The sequence below is a fragment of the Anabrus simplex genome, chromosome X (assembly GCF_040414725.1).
Source record: "Anabrus simplex isolate iqAnaSimp1 chromosome X, ASM4041472v1, whole genome shotgun sequence".
NCBI lineage: Eukaryota > Metazoa > Arthropoda > Insecta > Orthoptera > Tettigoniidae > Anabrus > Anabrus simplex.
In genome coordinates, this window is record NC_090279.1 from 147,230,389 (window position 1) to 147,252,366 (window position 21,978).

Consider the following 21,978-nt stretch of genomic DNA (forward strand, 5'->3'; position numbering starts at 1 on the left):
AGTCAGTCATTCAGGGAGACAGTGCAGTAAGAGAATGTAAGAGTGTGGGTTAGAGTGACTTGATATCTGTATTTGTCAGAATCGACTTGAGTGAGAGGGTAGTCAGTTTTACCTTGCGATGGCAAAGTGAATAACCAGTATATGGACTTGTTGATATCTGTATTTTACAGAATCGACAATAAATTGCTTCAGTGTGTTTCCCTTAATAGTGTAGTGTTGTGTATAACTGTGTGTTGTTGAGGATTAGACGTAGCTGCAATAAAGTGGTTTTATGCAAGGAAGTACATAAATATCTCGTGTGATATTTATTTTCATCAAAATAAAACCGCATTGAGAATATTGCATACCCTATGCAGTAATTAAAAACAAACACGGACGATTGAAAAGATGGTCGATACCGACCGCCATGTGAGCAAAACCACATTTTCATGTACTTTAAAGCATTTGCAGGTTGATTGACCAGCACGTATAATCTTGTTTTTTCTGGGCGATCACAGGAGTTTAGATCTTCAGAGTAACAAGAGATACTTCATAAGACAATATACTAATTTTATTCTTAATATAGTTCAGTTTCACTGTGAAGTAGTGTCAAAATTTTATGAAAAATCATTAACAGTAGACAGTTTAGTGGTTTACCTTTGTATAATCTAATTTACTATATTGTATATAAGAGAGATTAGTTGTAAAGGAAGCATTTGTAAATAATATTTTGTTTCTCTTGCAGGATCTGATGAATGGAGTGTTGAAGTCTGGAAAACCAATTGTAACGGGTGGAACACAAATACTAAGTATTATGACAGACAGTGAGGAAGAAGATATGGTTCCAATAGAATCAGATAAGATTGATGGAACTGGTGCTGAACCAACCTTGACTCAGGCTGATCAACCTCCTGTCACAACTTCTCCACTCAAGGTTTGATATGAGCTGCCCTGCTGCACTCCTCTCTTTGTTTCAAACCAGTCTGACTTTTATGGTCTCTTGATCCCTTCGCTTGTTTTTCACTACTCTGTATAGCAGTTTCATATTTCCTCTACCATCCTCTTCCAGTTTGTGTGCAGACTTATTCCATTTCTTCTCTTTTTCATCCCTTACAATGTTCTTTACAGCAATTATGCAGTATTGAAACAAAATAACTGAATGGCCAGTCATTTGTCTCTGTCAGTTGAACAGTAGGCCTACTACACAGTAAACCTGATCACTGCTTTAATTTTAATTATGTTGCGCCACTAACTTCCCTGCTACCGGCGTGTCGTCATTCCAAATGCTGTCATCTTCACTGCCATCTCGTCAGCCATGGACTGCAATCGAGACCAAGAGCATTTGAGGTCCCATCTTTTTGAATCTTTTAAATATAGTTTCATTCCCATTTATAGAGTCCAAACTGTGTGAAGGTATTCCCAAATGGTTTCTGGAGATGGTCTCTGATATTCCCAGCTGATGTATGTATAGCAGAAGCCACTCCTTCTGCATAAATCCGTGTTGTTGAAAGCGTGCCAGACCACAAGCTGCTAACTAACGGATGTTACTAGTTGTATTTCCGAATGTAATATATAGTGACTGGAAGCATTCTTTTGATAACTGTGACTTTTGAAACCAGACCCTTATTTTTAAATATATTTCGTGCTTGTTCTCTACATTTATCACATCAGGATTTACCTAAACAGCTGTAAATTAAATAAGAGAGACTGCATTGTTTAGGTTAGGTATGGTATCGCTCGGATAGTGCCAAAAGTTCCACGACGGAAAGAATAAAAATAAATAATAGGAAAGTTTACTCCATTTATGGACATCTGCAGGTGTGGTGATAATGCATTTCATTATCATAATGTTTAATTTCGTACATTCTTTGTCACTCATTTTTTTTTATTAACGCATACCTTAGTATGTTTTGTTTGACGTCTCCAAAAATCATTGAAAGTAAGGGGGAAATAAAACATCAATAATATTATTTGTTAGGTACGTTGGCGAGTAAAACAGTTGTGATTGGATTGTTTTTATCACGTTTTAAATCTACTTCTCTCAAGAAACCCTATATTTGCCCGAGTTACGACATACTTTGTTACTGATCTCGCCTGCCTACATTAATAGGCCTAGTAACAACCGTGAATATTTCTTAAGTAAGATAAACTCGTTTCCTCATCCCTCCTTTTTAGACGGGTCCCTAGTGGAAGGCAGTTGCATGTACCATTTTTACCGCAAATCAACTTTCCTGCCATTCGTAAATCTCTGGCAATACGGAACAAGAAATCAAACTCAGGCTCCCTAGAATGGCAGCTAATTGTGCTAACCATTACGCTGGCAGACATTCTTAACTACAAAACACAGACATACATACATACATGACTAATGTGTGCTTTCAATGCGCTGGTCGGATATGAAACTACTCACCTATTTGTGCAACGTCATCAGAGCTGCAGTAGGCCTACACTACGGAGGCGGACATTTCTTAACTACGAAATGCAGATGTACCACATGACTCTGACATTTGTTTCCATTGCGTGGGTTATACCAACGAAACTATTCACAAATTTGTGAGATGTCATCAGAGCTGCATCAGGCTTGTAGTTGCTTTGAAGCGGAATTGTTGTTCTTCTCTGACAAATTACGTTGAGGGTCTTTTATGCAAGGTTTATTTTGTTCATTTTCTTCGTCTTGAAAAGCCAAGGGGGTCTAAAACACAAGTAAATACGGTATATGTACACAAAATAATGACATACAGAAATTCCAAGAGGTTTTCTGTAAATTTTCAGCCTATCAAATTTTACATTGTTCCAGTGCATTATGTTCTGGACTTCATTTCTTGAAAAAAGTCTGTGATTTTCTTTTCAACACTACCCGACACAACCGCATGGCCAACTTGCCTGGTTTAATAAAATTTGTCCTTAAGTTTGAGAATTCAAAGTGTCCCGGTTTCTGGAAAACAAAATATTGTAACTCTATCAAACAGCAGCTCGTTATTATGACAACGCACATTTGAACTTAACCAATTACAAATATCAGGGATAGATAAGCAAACTGCAGAACAAATCTAATCAGCAGATTCCCTACCCAACAGCATGTGAAGATTATGGTGCGTTTATTATGACAAATTTATATCTAATTCAGTTATGGAGTACATCATTACGTAAGGTTGATTTCTTGTAAATAAGAAATAAGTTCAATTTTATTTCTTGCATAAATTTCCTCGGAGGGAGACGTTAGTGTCAACATACCAGAAGTAATTTAGGTAGATGTTCACTGCCGTAGAGAGAACACTGAAAGAAGAAACCATTGCAAACTGCTTTAGAAAAGTAGGCATGATGCACAGGACGAGACCACAGAAATTGTGGCAGATATTATGGGTGAGGGAAATCCATGTGATAAAGAGGAGGAAGAGGAAGATGTGCCTCAAAGTGTTTGACAGAGTTCAACTCTTGATGATGATTCTTGTTGGCTGATGGTATACCTTTTTTCCTCTTTTTCACACCCCCTAAGTTTGTGTTGCAATTATCTGCACAGAAACTTTTAACTTCCTGCTCAGGTTCATACTTCTTGATGACAGATACAAAAAAGTCTCTTAATAATTCCGACGTTTCCCTTGGAATTTATGAAATGTCTAAAAGTTTTACGTTTACTCCATCTGAAGATACGAAATATTGTGCTTCACTAACACTGGTAACATTTTTATCTCCCGCATATTAGAGGTATCAGTGGACACGGTTACAACAGCGGCTTCCTTTAAATCTTCCTTGTCTTTGTTAACTAATAAAGGAGCTAAAACTGCGCATATCACGGATTCACATTTCATACATGCAAGACTAAATTCTGCGTCAAACAGTTGCGAAGTTAAGTTTTGAACTACAGTCACCTGATTTGAAACTGAATCATGATTTGCTGTGTGGTAAGCAAAAGTTGTTTCTTTAGCAGCCATGGTAAGTTCCTCATTCTGAGGATCCGTGCTCTTGAAATATGCAGTGATATTTGAATCAGATGCTTCTGATTCAGCAGATGTGTGCTTCGTACTCCGCACATAGTCTGTGATATCAGATCAACCTCCATGTGCCACAGAAAAAACACTGCCACAATGTGAACACGTAACTCTGCCTTCTTGATTACGCAGTGTTTTCAAAACCGGATGTTCTTTCCGAAGCTCATCCGTAGGCATTTTGGAAGGAAAGTAGAAACACTAGGAAAGAGAAAGATAACATTCACCAAACAACAGAGAAAACAATAACTAAGTGCCAGGTTACTTACGTCATTACATTTGATTAGCTAAACGATGTATATGGCGTAAAAATCACTGTGTTCTTGATCATTAGTAGTGCACATTGTACAACGCATAATCATATAGATTTTAGCTAGTCAGTGTTAAAGGTGAACATGTTATGAAATTGTGCCAACACCACAAGATCGCTTACAAAGAATGAAACAGTGTGACTTATTTTCGAGCAGCGGTTTCCGTAAAAAGCGAGACAAAACTATGAACTGGGTGGGGAACCGGGGCAGAGTTTCAAAACCGGGACGTATAGTAAACCTACTGTCTGATATTAACTGCATAGGAACGTGTTGTCCAGAATGCCCAGCGATTAAAACAGGTTGAATTTCAAAAATATTTTGATAAAATATAGTTAAATATAGACAAAAGGGCTGAATATCAATTCTTTATGCTGAAAGTTGAAAATTCGTTAAAACAAAATATTTTAAAACACATTAAATAGGGAAAAGGGAAGGGGTCTAAAAATAATTTCCCAATTCTGAACATTTTGGTATTATCGTTCGTAACAGTGACATTTTACTATAGAAGCTTTTGAAATGTTCTGTTACTATAGAATGCTGAAGCTGAGATGGTTAGACCGAATCACGAATGAAGAGATACTGAATTGAATTGATGAGAGGAGATCGATTTGGCAGAATTTTACCAGAAGAAGAGATGGAAGGATAGGACACATCGTAACCCATTCGACTCATTTGACGTGATATTCACGCGAGCATTGCCCAGGCCTTGAACTCAAATGATGGGACATTCATGTGCCACGCCGAGTCGTATGTACTAGCTTATATTTTGATCACCCCAGCAAGGGTTTCTCTTTTGCGAACTTCTATGAATAGAACAGGAATTTGGCTTCTTTACAGCCCTCCTTTTGACACTAATGAGGATGAAATTAAGGCCTACTTTACCCTCTGCATTCTCAAGTCCTGGGTTCACAAGCCTTGCATCCAATTATATTGGAGCAAAGACAAATGTATTGAGACCCCAACTTTTCGAGAGACAGTGAGTGGTGTGAATTGCCTCTACATATTGTGACAAACGGGGTCGAGGCTGCCCACAGTTGGGCATCAAATATGTAACAAAAGGCCATAGACAATCATGAACTAGCCCAAAGTTGGGCGACTAAAATAAGACCAAATGTGTTGGTTAAAATTGGGCGTCGAAACATATAACGTAATGCACAATAGATTACTCATACGACGACATCCTAGCAAACCTATCATCAACCCAATAAATATGTACATCTTAATATTATCAAATATGAGTTACTATTATAATAGGATGTCATCATTCAGCTTTAATTACTCACGTAGGGTTGGTATATAACCATTTAAATATCGTATCATAGCTTAGCTCTGGTAAAACGTAAGATCCATATCTCATAAGGGTAGGTTCTCACGACAAACATCACCACTAAATATTAAAATAATACCTGAGGCAGACAGGCATCTCATGCAATGGTAGAGATTTAATCTAAATGAAGGGATTTAAAAGGATTTCCTATCTACAAATGATAAAATTAAATACGGGATGGCTGGTTTATTTACATATTTTTTTCATTGTTGAGAAAGAGGTTGGCTTTAATGGCGGCATTGATCTTTAACACTGGCATACTTTAAATGTGATAACACCATGGCCATTAAATACAATCAGATTTACAAATTACCTTAATGTTAGTCCATATGAAAGTTTAAAAAAATCTTCACATTATTTAATTAATGAATTATGACAATCTTAAATTGAATATTTAAAAACTTATTATAAAAACTTGAAATGCCGTCAGAAATCGTGGTGTAAATGTTTATAAATATATGACTTGAAACATAATATAAGATGATATAGAATGGACCCTTTATGTTGGTATTACATAATATGAGTTGTATGATTTATATGATTGAGTTATTATGCCTTCGTCCTCGGTTCTAAAGAAAAATCCTCACGTCAGATAGTACTCACCTTCAGGTTGTTCAGTTAAAAAAAGATAAAGATAAATTACCATTACATTAATTACAACAACCTACAGACATTCATTAAAATATTAAAGAGATTTTTTTCCTTTATATCAAATCATACAATTCAATGAAATATAGATATGAAATTAATAGAATTCATTTTGAAGATTTGATATGCAAATAACATCATCTCAAAATAAGAAAAGAATTGAGCACCAACACGCGAATAGAAATACAATAATGTGGCATCAGCTCGTCCTAGAATGGATAAAGTACATTCCCAAATATATATCAGTTGCATAGCCACACAGGATCGATGTTTCTGGATCACTCCCACACAAATAGCTGTAAGAAAATTGACATGCAGATGTACAATACAATGATGCTGCTGGTCACAGGATCTGGTCAGGTTCCCGTAGAAATGTACCTAGAATAAATAACGAGAGCAGAACTTAACATACAGCTTCTAATACTTGTTTGATTCTTATCGAAGATTGCTATATCCATCGCCTTCATATTAATTCATTACACTGAACAACCTATTCATTCTCATGTGCGAAGATCATACATTCAACAAATTCCTCACAATCCCAATGAATACATAGACTCATAGTAAACACATGGCTTCACAATAACACATAGTTTCACAAAACACGTAGCTAACACTGTCTTCGTCGCTCCTGTAATAGAGTTATGGCACAATTCTATCATAATCCAGCCACACTACACTGAAATAAAATTCCTGCTCTACAGCAATACAGGTACAATCAAGAAATTCTCCAATAAATAACTATTATCTCAAAGATTCTAATAATATTTACCACTGTAACACCATTAAAATTTATATATCTTGACGAATGACTTCTAGAAATACAATACCACGAATTGAGGTACAATTAAATTAATGAAATCGTGTGGATTTAAGTTATTAAATGAAGATTTACATCTCTGGAGGTTCTGTTTTACTCGATGAAACTATATCACTTTCATATTTCCAAACCTTCTATATGTTCTGCTCATTATTGCAAACATATATATTCAGAAAATCATGACCTGAAAAAGAGCACTAACTACAAAGTAATGAGGTAATGACCTATCTTTTGATGAACCGGCTACCACCGGGGCCTGGTGATGTGTTATAATCCATCCTTGCGTTGTTCTGGCGCCTCACATGTTCACTCCATCGTGATGTTGTACACACAGATTAAGAAAACATTCATATTCACTGCGCACTGCAAAATAACATTACACATTATTATGTGAGCCAAACACGTGCAAATTAATTATTGATTAATATAAGACACATGCGGTTGAAAATTAATTCAGATGTAATCTTTGAAGAATCACAGTTAAATTTCTCAATATTAAAATTCAGCAATCCGACCGTATGAGTGTCGCGACTCATTCTGTCGTATACGCGACGATATGTATTAGGAACACGGCAGGTAAGAATGTAAATATTAAGGCTCAGTGTTCGCGTCTGATCTCCTCCACATCCAAAGTAAGATTGAGAATTACCAACAACAGAGGGTGTCTTCTTGCTGCATTTGTACTACTCCAGTCAGGTCGTATGTTGAATTCAGAGTTTCCATAAGCATTTTCTGAAGTATCGGTGTGGTGACGTAATAAATTATGAGATATTATTCCATCTTTTCAAGCTCTATTATCAATTACTTCATTTTATGGAAATTGTCATGTTGACAAGGTTTTCTCCTTGAAATATCCTCCTTTTTACTTATTTTCTTCTTGTTTCAGACTCATTTTAACAGTCTTAACTGCAACTCAACTTCAACTACGGTTGTTTGACAAGAGTTCCCCGATAACTATACTTTAAGAAAATCTTTTATATCTCCAATTTTATCTTCAAGATTAACAAGTATACACGTCTCCAACATAAAGAAGAACCCTTACGCCGATTTTACTTTGTCGCTTGGACACTGACTTGTTGAAATTTCAACCCAACATGAATTAACATTTTTATTTTATCATCATAACTATCACATGTGTTGTAATTGTCTTGCCATTTTGTCAAATCTTTTAGCTGAAGATGTTCCATAATCGGAATGAAACATGTCCTAGAGATTAAGCTGGATTATATAATGTAAATAATAAAACCATTATATAGAAATTGACAAGTATTGGAAGGTGGGAATCTCCTTATAACTTAACCTTAGTTGTGTTGAGCCAATATGTTGACATGTTGTCATTACATCACATTCAAAGACTATTATTACTATAAATTGTGTTCTCCCTGACTCAAACATTACTCATTCGAAATCCATATGAGGAAAATGTCACATTAAACCCGATTGCTTCGAGATTTACCACACAAAATCTTGATTCTAACATCATTGTTGTTGAGTACAATTCTTTGAATACTTCACTGAAAACTGTGCATGAAGATTCTAGTTGCTGCTTCATTTATGGCATTTATTTCAGAGTGGTGCACAGTAGTTCTGACCGGGTGGCTTACTTGTGTTGAGGATGATTTAAATCTGATTTCTAAGTGAGCGCGCAAGACCATTAAACCTGAAGCGATTGGGTTAAGACATCCAGGACTTGTTCAGTTAGTTTTTTAGGGAAGTGTAAGAAGTCAGAATGGTAGGGGTGGACCAAGAGATGAATATTACAAACAAATTTAGAGTAGGTGTTGAACATAGTGGTTACCGGTATATAGAAATGAAAAGGGTAGTGCATGGTAGGCTGGTATGAAGAGCTGCATCAAATCAGTCTATGGACTGATGACCCAAACAACTACAGCTTTTTATAAATGTTGATGTTTTGCGTCCCTTTAAATTTTCCTGCAGTTTGTGTCTATCACATCGTTGTAACTTATTTCTTTTCCTTAACCTTTTGTACTTTTCAGGAGGTTCAAGATGAACCTAAAGAGAATGACTTTAAGAGGAAAGATGTTGGCAACGTACTTCCTTCAAATTGTAAACCTAGGTTCAAAAAACCGAGAGTAGCAAGACCACCGAAGAAACTAAATAAGGAGGAGAAAGTGAAAGCTCAAGATGCATTACATTCTATGCCAGACTTGTCCATTACTCCAGTTGAAAATACGGTAAGCTATTGAACATTTTCTTCAAAATTTCACCGTAAGTACCAGATGTGTAGTATGTGAATTCTGCATCTTCCCTCAATTATCAGGATGTGCTGTATATTTGATATAGCTTGGCTGAGTGGCTCAGGTGGTAGAATGCTGGCCTTCTGAGCTGAAGTTGGCCAATTTGATCCTGGCTCAGTCCATTAGTATTTGAAGGTGCTCAAATATGCCAGCCTCATGTCAGATTTACTAGCACAAAAACACACTCCTATAGGACAAAGTTCCAGCTCCTCAGCATCTTTTTAAAACTGTGAAAGTAGTTTATGGGGAATAATAATAATAATACAGCTGAAATAGATACAAAATTTCCCATATCCAAGCATGGTTTGAAGTGGGGACAAGTTACAAACAGAACCTGAACAGCATGGAAAGAATGAGGGATGTCTGTAAGAGACTGTTTCTCGATCTTAGCTGGGGATTGTGAATCAAATGTTGAGACAACCGTGTTTATACTGATTTCACAGCTATTCTAATGAAATTGCAAAATCTTGATTCTGTCACTGCCTTCTAGATTTGCATATGTGTAACTCTTACAAGAGTCAACAATGTGTTAGGTAACATTTCTCAGAAAATGTTTGAAGAAATGCAAGAATCTTAACACATTAGATTTTTAACGTGGTGTTAACTGACTTCTGTTGCGTTGTTAAAGGGTGATGTGTACTTCACAAGGGTATTATTTAATGAAGAGTAAAAAAAAAAAAAAAAAAAAATTGGCTTGCAAATGGATAAATACAGTATTCATCTTCTTTTTACCTTTTAACATGAATGAGAGAAATATAGATATTTCCATTCTGGTGGCGTGTCAATACAGTTTTCTATTATTGAAACTCTCCCTCTTTCCTAGTGTTTATCCCAGAGTATGGGGTCCGCTGTTTTGCTACATCTTCTCCATTTCGTCCTATTGGTGACCTCTTCAGATTTTAAACCAACGTCGTGCATGTTGGCCTTGATATTGTCAGTCCACTGCTTTAAAGGCCTTCCATGTGGTCGTATTCCTCCCAGATCAACTTGGAGAGCTGTTTTAGCAACTGAGCCGCCCTGCCTTCTTATAACGTAACCGTACCAGCGGAGACGCACTTCTCTCACTTTCTCCACAATTGGAGCGATGCCAAGCCTTTGTCGAACATCTTCATTTCTGATGTGGTCACATCGAGTCACAATAGTCTTAGGATTTCGCCACAAATGATCTTTGCTCCAATACGGCTGATGATGACCCCTGGATGGGTCGAAACTAGTACCATATAATTTGTAATTTTGTGAATATATTGTTGTATTGAAAAGGTGGAAACGTTTACGTTATTATTATTATTACTTATATATTATTCTCAGTTCAATACGGACCAAAAACATGAAATAAATTCATAACCATCAATCCAAGAGTCCATCGAAGCATTTTCATTTTCATTGTATGAAGAGTCTGCTCATGCTTTTTTGTCATAGGATGACATTCTGCCCTGTAAATAGCTGCTGGGCATACCATAGTCTTGTACATTTTTGCCTTTAGATGGTGAGGCATTTTTTTATCTCAGAGGACTCCGGTGACTTGTCTCCACATGAGCCAAACTGCATTTACCCGCGCTCGGGCATCAAGAGTGGCATCACAGTTCGAAGTGACAGCTTACCCTAGGTATTTAAAATGCCTGGTTTTCTGCAAGTCTTGATTATTGATCCTTATGGTCCCACTAGTTTGGGGGCCACATTCTAGGTATTCAGTTTTCTGGGTGTTGTGGCGCAGACCATTGTCAGCTAATTTGTCGCTCCACATTTGTGTCTGGCATTGGAGTCAAGGCGTGTTTGTTGGGCAAGTACCACATCATCTGCATAAAGAAGGGTCCAGGGATGCGATGTCTGTATGGCAGTCGTTGCTGTATCCAAGTAGAGGATAAATAATGATGGTGGTAGAGCTGAGTCCTGATGTACCCCACGGTGATATCAAAAGGCGGGGAGATTCCAGCTGGAATCGCACTCACATACTTCCTGTGAGGGAATAGAAATGTGTAATTTTTGCCTTGTAGCCTTGTATAGTAACAGTCCAGTTATGAGACAATAAGTGTTATTATATATACCATAGTACTCCTGTATTGCATAAGACATGTAGAATAAGCAGTTTTGACCAATTATATCTCCTGATTTTTTGTTTTGTAAAGGTGGCAGGTATGCATTCTTTTCATAAGTATACATGCTTGATGACATATGTTGTAGGGCTAAATTTCAATGGACCAATAAACTGTCTTGTGTCAAACCTGAAGACTGTTGACTTTCATTTGGTGAAATAAGTACTGTATTTTTTGAACTTCATTAGTTTTTGTACAACAACCTTTTTATATTTATTTTTAATTATTTTTTATCAATGTCTGCATTTTCAGGATGATGGGTAATAAGAATGCATTTCATTCTGGGGTCAACATGCATTTAAATATGGGTGGGTGAGGGTTAAGGGATGGGGAGGGGGAGATATGTTTAGTGATTAATGGCTGAGCAGTTCAACCTAGCAACAGTAGTCAAGATAAACATAGCAACGGTTGTCAAGGTAAACTTGATCAGTTGTTGTCAAGCTTCTGTTGACAGTTCTGTTTTTGTGATTTGTTATAAACTAATTTAAAGGGATGTGTGAAGTATTATTTTCTTTATTAGCCATAACTAGCATTTAATAAAATATATTTTAAAGTAAAAAGGGGTTCTTTTGCTTTTATTTCTGCTTAATCATTAGTACTTAACCTCATTTTATTCTTCTCTTAAAAAGCTTAGGTATTTTCTTTTTTATGTGTGTTTGGAAGAAATATAGTACACAATACAAGTGCACTTCGGCAGTAAGCATCATGAGGTGAGCAGTAGATCCATGTAAATGCTGTGAATTTTTACACAAAAATTCATAGAACTACCTTGAGAAAATCGTGTACCTTCTTGGTGAAAATTCTGACAGCTTTCTCTTTTTAAGATTTGAATAGCTTTTGCATTTTAAAATATCTTTTTTGTTTTTTACCTAGTTATAATGATGCTTCTACCACAAAATGCTAGTTATATCTGGGGCAAAACTCAACAACGCCCTCCCTGGCACAAATCACATTAAGGTAAATCAAGTGAATGTTTACTTGTAAGACTGCTTGGAGAGTGATGTGTTCATTACCAAGGCCACTTTTTAATATCATAAATTGTAGCACATTTTCTGCTCTACTGGTGACAATAGCCACTGCCATTGGCTGAAATTTCTACAGTATGCCACCACTGCTAGAATTCTCCATGGCTAAATGGTTAGCGTGCTGGCCTTTGGTCACAGGGGTCCCGGGTTCGATACCTGGCAGGGTCGGGAATTTTAACCATAATTGGTTAATTTCGCTGGCACGGGGGCTGGGTGTATGTGTTGTCTTCATCATCATTTCATCCTCATCACAATGCGCAGGTTGCCTACGGGAGTCAAGTCAAAAGACCTGCATCTGGTGAGCAGAACTTCCTCGGGCACTCTGGGCACTAAAAGCCATACGCCATTTCATACTCCTAGAATTCAGCACAAATGTCATTACCAACTGCTGAACAGCAAAAATGGCTAAACAAGTGGTGATGAAACAGTATACACACTTGCACACCTTTGTTCAGCATATATGCTATAAATAATCCAGTGGTGATAGTGACAGTAAAATTCTTCGGTATTGTGTGTTATGAAGTGCCATGAGATGTTGCTATTTTCTTCTTAACTGCACGAATAGAATACGTGAAAGAGACGTAAGTCTTAAGCAAAGGAATTAAAATGTTCTGCAGTAATATATTTGCTGTGAGTAATTGTGTTAATGAGAACTGCAGCAACCCCTTTTGCTGTAAATAAACAAATGGTGATAAATTACTATACGTAGACATCCTAACAAAGTCTACCTCTCATGTGTTGTGGGGAAGTAATCCAATGTGTTAAGTTTTCTAATATGCTCTGAACAAACCAATGCTGGAAAAAAAAAAAGGGGGGAAAAAAAGAAAGAAAAAAAAGAAACCCTTAAAGCCCTCAGTTGCTAGTAGTAGTTTCAACAGCCTGACTTGGGGCAGGGGCAATCATTATTAAGGTCTCAAGTTTTTAATGGTCTGGCACCATGGTGGTTAAGCTAGTGTGAGTCCCGTTGGTGGAAGAAAAAAATATCACCATCAGAATATTAGCCAGCAGGGTAGGAGAGGTAGTGGTATACAATTTCTGATCACTAAATTGCATGTCAAAAGGCTGGTTTCAGTCCCAACCTCTGCAGTGTTCATACGGAGTGAGGGCATGTGATGCTGTTGATGGTGATTAGTTTGTTGGATGGCTATGTTAAATCTCAAGCAGACCCCATGGTGTTAATTGGCAGGGATAAGTTGTGTGCTAACACTGGGTTTCATCTTTTACCTACATCATTCTCATTACCATCATCACCACACATCCAGACGTGCAGGTCGCTCATTGATGCCAAATAGAAAGACCTACTCTAGGCCTCTACGGAGGCTGCACACTATCAGCTGCATGAATTATTTACATTGTATTATATATAAATGTCATAGGACCTTGATAAAAGTTTGAATTATTCTCAAACTAGCTGATGTACCTGTGCTTCGCTACGGAATTCTACATTGTATACATAATTCTAGGTTAGGTAGTGTGCACATTGTGAGTAAAATTGTATTAATTTGCATAGCTCTTAACGTTAGCCTGGAAACATGATGGGGAAGTCACCAAACGTCTTTTCTTATGTGAAGACTGATTTGGGGAATTTTCATTGCTTACCATCAGTCACAATTATGTTGGGGAGTTGTCATTATAATGGCAGACACTCACTCGCCACCTGCCTTTTTACATCCTCAGAAAGACTGTCTTAGTAGTTTTCCCAATTGAAATCGACATAGGTCATTACAATGATGCCAGGAGGAATGTTGCGATTAAAAGCAAAGCTATCATATGAAATACTCAATCAAATGAAACACCACACATTTTCTCAATTTTAACGAACAGTACTACGCTGTTGATCTAACAGTCCAAAGTTCCAGAGCTGGAATAACCAGGCCACAGACAGTCGTGAGCCCGCGAGCACTCTTTAATTTCGGGAGAGAGAGAGAGAGAGAGAGAGAGAGAGAGAGAGAGAGAGAGAGAGTGTGTGTGTGTGTGTGTGTGTGTGTGTGTGTGTGTGTGTGTGTGTGTGTGTGTGTGTGTGTGTGTGTGTGTGTGTGTGTGTGTGTGTGTGTGTGTGTGTGTGTGTGTGTGTGTGTGTGTGTGTGTGTGTGTGTGTGTGTGTGTGTGTGTGTGTGTGTGTGTGGCGAATAGTGTAGATCCAGGGGGAAAATACTGGCAGGGGTAAAAGCTATCCAATTTGGAGGCAAATATTTCCTCCAACCCAGAGGGGAAACCCCCTCTTCGCTACTAATTTGGAATAAAATGAATGTAGAGTTTAATAAAAGTGAAGAGGAAGAAGCTTTTCTTAACTCTTTCCGGTCTAACTGCGAGCTAAATTGCGCTCAGGCCGCGCTGCGGCATAGCCTGTAGTAAGGTTTGACAATTCACTAAAATTGATGGTTATGAATTTCATGTTTTTGGTCCGTATTGAACAATATATAAGTAATAATAATAATAACTTAAATGTTTCCACCTTTTCAATACAATATATTCACAAAATTACAAAATTATACGGTACTAGTTTCGACCCATCTAGGGGTCATCATCAGCCGTATTGTCTTAGGATTTCGCCACAAATGATCTTTGCTCCAATACGGCTGATGATGACCCCTAGATGGGTCGAAACTAGTACCGTATAATTTTGTAATTTTGTGAATATATTGTATTGAAAAGGTGGAAACATTTAAGTTATTATTATTATTACTTAATTCACTAAAAATCGAGAACAAGCTATGCACGCATTCTGGTGGTTACATCGTTTTTCTTCATGTATTAGTTACGAGAGCATTTAAGCAGATGGCAGTGTTATATGTCTAAGTCAGAGAATTTACGATATTTTCGATCAACATGCATCAGTAGATGTCACTCAGTGAGCTCTAAGACATGACTTCTCGCGGCAAACATTCGCTTGACGAAAGTGATATTTTCAATATTTTGTGATATAAGTTTATGCACAAATGAACATATTATTGACATATGAATTTGAGAAACATCTTCGTACATTTCATTATGATTGGAGTTCGTTATACGGCCTAGCTCATATTCCCACGTATTACATTTTTGAGTGAATACGTAAGATTGTCTACATATTAGTAAAGTTGTCTGTTTAGAAGACTGTATTTTCTCTTTCTCAGAAGTCTTTTTTGGTAAATGGAACAAGATTTTTACATTTGAACAACTTTTGACAAAATTTATCAATTAAAATAAAATGTCATAAGAGCTTCATTTTCGTTATTGTAATTATTACTGTTATTATTGAAAAATTATTATTTTTACATTTTACTCATTATTGTTGTTTTGTAATTGCAATGCACATTTTATATTAGCAAAATAGGTTAAATATAACAGTATTTCAGAAAACTGTACTTGCTTAGTTATCCGTCAGACCTTTTTTCCATTCCCAAAATATGGTATAATATATAAACAATTTTAAAATCTCAAGTGATAGTTTACATAATACAAACAGCGTTTTTCAAAACTAGATGCTCAAATAAGCACAAAGAAAAAAGAATCATGCAAATATCTCGTACAGGTACAGAGATATAATGTTTTAAATATCCTTAAAAATGCCCAGTCCAGAACGTTTGTCAGGGATATTAAGGCTCAGACTGGAATGGGTTAAGAAGCGGCTCTTTTCAGGTTTGAATTTTGAGTTATTTAGTGAATTGTGGTGCTATAATTTGGAATAGGCTGAAATTGTAATTCTAGACCAGGTCATAAGTGAGTCTCTGCCATTATTCCGTTAAGTGTGCACAAGGATCACTCTAACATGTCAGAGTAGGGATCGAATAATGGGAATACTACGATGAACCTCTGTGTTACGTACCAGCAGTATCAGAAAATGTATGAACCAGAGGAATGGCAATTCTTGCTAAAGAAGAAAGTTATCCTACTCCCCAGCTACTTCCTGCCAATATTCAGGCAGGCTGTTACACCCAGTATGCAGCAGTAACCCCATCTATCGGAAATGAGTGGCGGCATAAGAGAGAAAAAATATCAGTTGATCAGTTTTATGAGCTTTCAATATTGTAGGCCTTCACATGTAGTTTTCGTATGACTCTGAAATACCACTCTTGCCATAGTCAGTATGGTAAAACTGAATAAAGCATAAATGATTGTAAATTGTATTCTCTGTAACTTTTGTTATGTAGTAGGATAATTTTCTATAGAACCAATAATAATAATAATAATCGTATGGCCTCAGCTACCGTTTGCAGACATTTCGATTTGACGCCATCTGGCTGTCTGCTCGTCAATTTCGACGTTCCGGCTTACTCTGTCTGCCTTCCTCTAAACTACCATTTCATCCAGGGTGAATAAAATTGTTTATAGCTTATACTGCTGTTTCTTATTCCCCGACTCTGTATACTGATTTTCATTAAATACTATTTATCCATTTTCTCGTGGCTCGGCATTGATATGGACTTAGCAATAAAAATACAAATTCATTAATATATCTTGTTATCATAGTCAGTATAGTAAAAATGTATAAGATATAGATGATCGGAAATTTAATTCTATATAACTTTAGTTTCACTCAGCTTGAATAAACTGATTTATAGCCTAGATTGTAGTGACCCATTCCCCGTCTTTATGTAACGATTTTCATTAAATTCTCTTGAGCTGTTTTCTCGTGATGTACGTACGTACGTACATACATACAGGCAGGCAGACAAACAGACAGAAGTTACGGAAAAGTAAAACGTGCATTTCCTTGTTACTGTGGACATGGCCGATACAGATATACCATTCTTTTTAAATTCTGAGCAAAGTACAGACAAAACACTTATTTCATCTATATAAATAAAAATGAATCGCTAAATGTGTTGCTAAGCGCAAAACTCAGGAACGGCTGGACCAATTCATCTAATTCTTTTTTTTCAAATATTCGTCGAAGTCCGAGTAAGGTTTTTATGAAGAGAAAAACTGGAAAAAATGCCAGGAAAAACCGTAAAAGCCCCATTTCTCTTTTTCCATTCAAACTGTTCGTCTCTCTTTCCTTCTCCCACATGTGCACTTAGTGCTGTCCTCCTCTAATCCAGCGCGTTTGGCAAATGTCCATAAATCTCAATGTTATCGGTTAAAATGGGTGAATATCAGATTATGTACAAAATTTCAAGCCGCATTTGATGCCGTTAACAATAAAAAGGTTTACAAAATAATTGAGTGTGAAAATGTTAATATAATGGAATGTTACCTCAAATGCAAAATCTTCATTGCATAGAACTTGTCATGTCATAACTCCTATTTTATATTCTCTATGTTTGTAACTTTTTCACTGCTGGTAAAGGAACATTTCAGCTCGACGTAGATAAGTTTGTTTTTAAATTTAAATGATAAGAACATGCACTATTTGTGTTTCCTTTCAGTCATGTTCAGAGATTTTTATGTGCAGGCACGAAAAAGTCAGTCGCTGGCCAACTTCTTTGCTATTGAATTTGCATGGGGGGTCAAAGCGAGACAAATGGTTTTCAGATATGGAAGTTATTTTTAAAACAAACCCCAAGTTCTTATCTCACTTAGTTCTCAGTTTGTGACAGGAAGAATGTCTCCTTGGGTTTTGGTTTCGCGCGTACGCTCTCCAGACAGTCGCACGCAGTGTCGTAGATAGAGACCTTTGTCTACCTTGATTGTTTTTAAATCTTCGCTTCTCAGCAAACAAGTTCATCGATTTCTTTGGTTGATTGGTTTATTTTATGTGTGCTTCCATATACAGTATACTCATTTCAAGACTCATGCCGCCTATAAGACGCAGGCGGAGCAACTTCGGTCGAAGAACTCGAAATGCTGCAAGCCAAGCCAATTTTCAGTCTAATCGGACTGCACAAATTTACAAATCAGTGAAGAAATGTACAATGAGGTGTTGATATCAATTAAGAACATGTGCTTGATGATGTCAAACAAAGTATTATCTCAATTAGGCATGGCCGTGCCCAATCGCCCGATGCACAACGCTTTTAATCAAGAGTTGCAACGCGAAAAACTGTACGATCTCGGTGCTTTAAGAGAATCAGTTCGAATAAATCTTCTGCTGTTGAACCAACAATAAAAGTATGTATTTGATACTCTAATGAAAGTTGTAAATGATGGACTGGAGGGATTTACTTCTTGGACGCTCCCGGGGGTTCAGGAAAAACTTTCTTAATTTCATTGATTTTAGCAACAATTCGCTCACACAATGAAATTGCACTCGCACTTGCTTCATCAGGCATTGCAGCTGCATTGTTGGAAGCCCACTCAGTGCTAAAATTTCCGTTGAATATGCAAAGCAACGAAACTCCGACCTGCAACATATCGAAGAACTCTGCAATGGCAAGGGTTTTGCAACAATGTAAATTGACAGTGTGGGATGAATGCATCATGGCACATAAAAAGTCTTTGGAGGCATTAGACCGAACCATGCAAGATCTGCGGAACAATCAAAACCGATTTGGTGGAGCGATGATTTGTTAGCAGGAGATTTTCGTCAAACATTGCCCGTGATTCCACGGTCAACGCCAGCTGATGAACTTAATGCATGTTTAAAGTCATCAGTTTTGTAGAAACACGTCAATATATTAAATTTAAGCCAGAATATGTGTGTTGAGTTGCAAAATGATCCATCTTGAGAGATAATTTCAAAACAACTACTTGACACTGGTGTCCGGCTCCATGGCTAAGTGGTTAGCGTGCTGGCTTTTGGTCATAGGGGTCCCGGGTTCGATTCCCGGCAGGGTCGGGAATTTTAACCATAATTGGTTAATTTTGCTGGCACGGGGGCTGGGTGTATGTGTCGTCTTCGTCATCATTTCATCCTCATCACGACGCGCAGGTCTTCCTTAGTTCTCAGTTTGTGACAGGAAGAATGTCTCCTTGGGTTTTGGTTTCGCGCGTACGCCCTCCAGACAGTCGCACGCAGTGTCGTAGATAGAGACCTTTGTCTGCCTTGATTGTTTTTAAATCTTCGCTTCTCAACAAACAAGTTCATCGATTTCTTTGGTTGATTGGTTTATTTTGTGTGTGCTTCCATATACAGTATACTCATTTCAAGACTCGTGACATTAGTAATGGCAAATTCCCTTCAGACGTTCTGACTGGCTGCATTACTTTTCTTGACAATTTTTGACGGTTTACTGAATCCAAAACCGAACTCATTCAAGAGGTGTTCCGAAACATTGCTCAAAATTACACAGATCAAATTTGGTTGAGCGAACGAGCTATATTGACTGCCAAAAACATGGATGTAAATGAATTAAATTTCAAAATTCAAAATGAAATTGCCGGTGAATTGAGGACATACAAATCAGTTGATTCTGCTGCTAACCAAGATGATGTCGTCAACTATCCACCCGAATTTTTGAACTCGCTGGATTTGCCAGGATTGCCACCTCACATTCTTCAATTGAATGTCGGATCAGTGGCCATAATGTTGCAAAATATCAACCAACCGCGTCTTTGTAATGGCACACGGCTAGCGGTGAAAACATTACTGAACAACGTGATCGAAGCAACCATTCTAACGGGGAAGAATAAAGGAGGAGACGTTTTGATACCACGCATCCCTATGATTCCGACTGACATACCATTTGAATTTAAACGACTGCAGTTTCCAGTACCAATATAAATGGTCCGTTATTGGACATTATAAATTTTCCAGCTAGCTCATTCTTGGTTGCCAGCGTTCCGCCCTCGTGTGCTAGGGTGGGCTCATCGGACCATTTATATTGGTATTATAAATTTGCTCATTCAGGACAAATATTTCAGATTCCCTATGGGAATCAACATCTATATCATCTGATGGCCATGCAGGCATCAATTTTTAGTGATGAGACAAAGTCTCTTAGTGCATTGGCACTGCCAGTGGCTCCAGTTAGCCTACGCAGTGGCCTCCACGGTATGCACTAGCCAGCGTATTGGTGGGTGTGCTAGGTACCAACTGATGAGCCCACCCTAGCACACGAGGGCGAAACGCTGGCAACCAAGAATGAGCTAGCTGGAAAATTTATAATGTCCAATAACGGACCATTTATATTGGTATTATAAATTTGCTCATTCAGGACAAATATTTCAGATTCCCTATGGGAATCAACATCTATATCATCTGATGGCCATGCAGGCATCAATTTTTAGTGATGAGACAAAGTCTCTTAGTGCATTGGCACTGCCAGTGGCTCCAGTTAGCCTACGCAGTGGCCTCCACGGTATGCACTAGCCAGCGTATTGGTGGGTGTGCTAGGTACCAACTGATGAGCCCACCCTAGCACACGAGGGCGAAACGCTGGCAACCAAGAATGAGCTAGCTGGAAAATTTATAATGTCCAATAACGGACCATTTATATTGGTATTATAAATTTGCTCATTCAGGACAAATATTTCAGATTCCCTATGGGAATCAACATCTATATCATGCAGTTTCCAGTGCGGCTCGCTTTTGCTATGACCATAAATAAATCCCAGGGGCAGTCATTGAGTGTTTGCGGCATTAATCTTGAAAACCCATGTTTCTCTCATAGCCAGTTGTATGTTGCCTGTTCCTGTGTTGGAAAACCATCAACTTTGTTTGTTTACGCGCCAGGTAATCAAACAAAAAATATCGTGTACCTTAAAGCTTTACAATGAAAAATATCTTCATAGTGTTGATTGGAATCAGTGTTTTCTATGATAGTTATTTCCTACGAAGAAAGAGGAGTAAGTTTTGCCACATTATCTTCACGCCATCAACTTATCAAATTACTTGATTTGCAACGGGGGATAATATGGCTCTGTGACGGATTTGAAGACCTGCTGAACAGTTCCTATCTACGTCACACTCAATCAGGGTTATTTCTGGGTAGTGATATGCTGTGACCTATTTGAGCATTTCTTTATTCACAATCAAGATATTAATATTGCAGGTAATGAAAACACGTTTTTCCAGTAGTATGTTACTAACTTTTAGTAGCAGTAAAAAATTAACTCATTTGATGTTGATGATTCGTCATTTGCATTATTCTGATTTTTGAGTGCAGTACAGACTGAATTTTTCGTTCCACTGTCATTAATTTTTGACAGAATGACGTCTGTCGGGTCAGCTTGTATATATATAGATTTTAATTTAAAAGGTCACTGAGCGAGTTAGCTCTGCGGTTAGGGGCACGCAGCTGTGAGCTTACATTCAGGAGATAGTAGGTTTGAATCCCACTGTCTGCAGCCCTGAATATGTTTTTCTGTGGTTTCCTATTTTTACACCAGCCAGTTGTACCTTAATTAAGGCCACAGATGCTTCCTTCCCACTCCTAGTCCTTTCCTATCCCATTGTCACCATAAGACATATCTCTGCTGGTTTGAAGTGAAAAAAAAAAGAAAAAAAATATGTCACATTAACAAAGTTTTACTGTATAATCACACTTGACAAAACTCTTGATCAGCAGGGACATTCTGGAAGTTACACTAATAGAACAAAAATCATATTTGACTGCAGTCTTAGTTCGATTCCTTGACTAAATGATCAGCATAGTGGACTTTGGATCAGGGGGCCTTGGATTCGATTCTTGGCTGTTTTGGGGAGTTTAGCTCCATATTCTTAAATCT

The 21,978-nt window shown here is 37.5% G+C and overlaps 1 protein-coding gene across 1 annotated transcript in view; it reads left to right on the forward strand.

Annotated features, from left to right (window-relative positions):
- Nucleotides 1-21,978, forward strand: part of LOC136886717 (uncharacterized) — a 420,809-nt gene that overhangs the window by 218,622 nt on the left and 180,209 nt on the right. The window contains exons 12-13 of the mRNA XM_067159522.2: nt 725-913; nt 9,069-9,266. Of these exons, the coding sequence (XP_067015623.2) occupies nt 725-913; nt 9,069-9,266 (387 nt within the window). The remainder of the gene's footprint in view (nt 1-724; nt 914-9,068; nt 9,267-21,978) is intronic.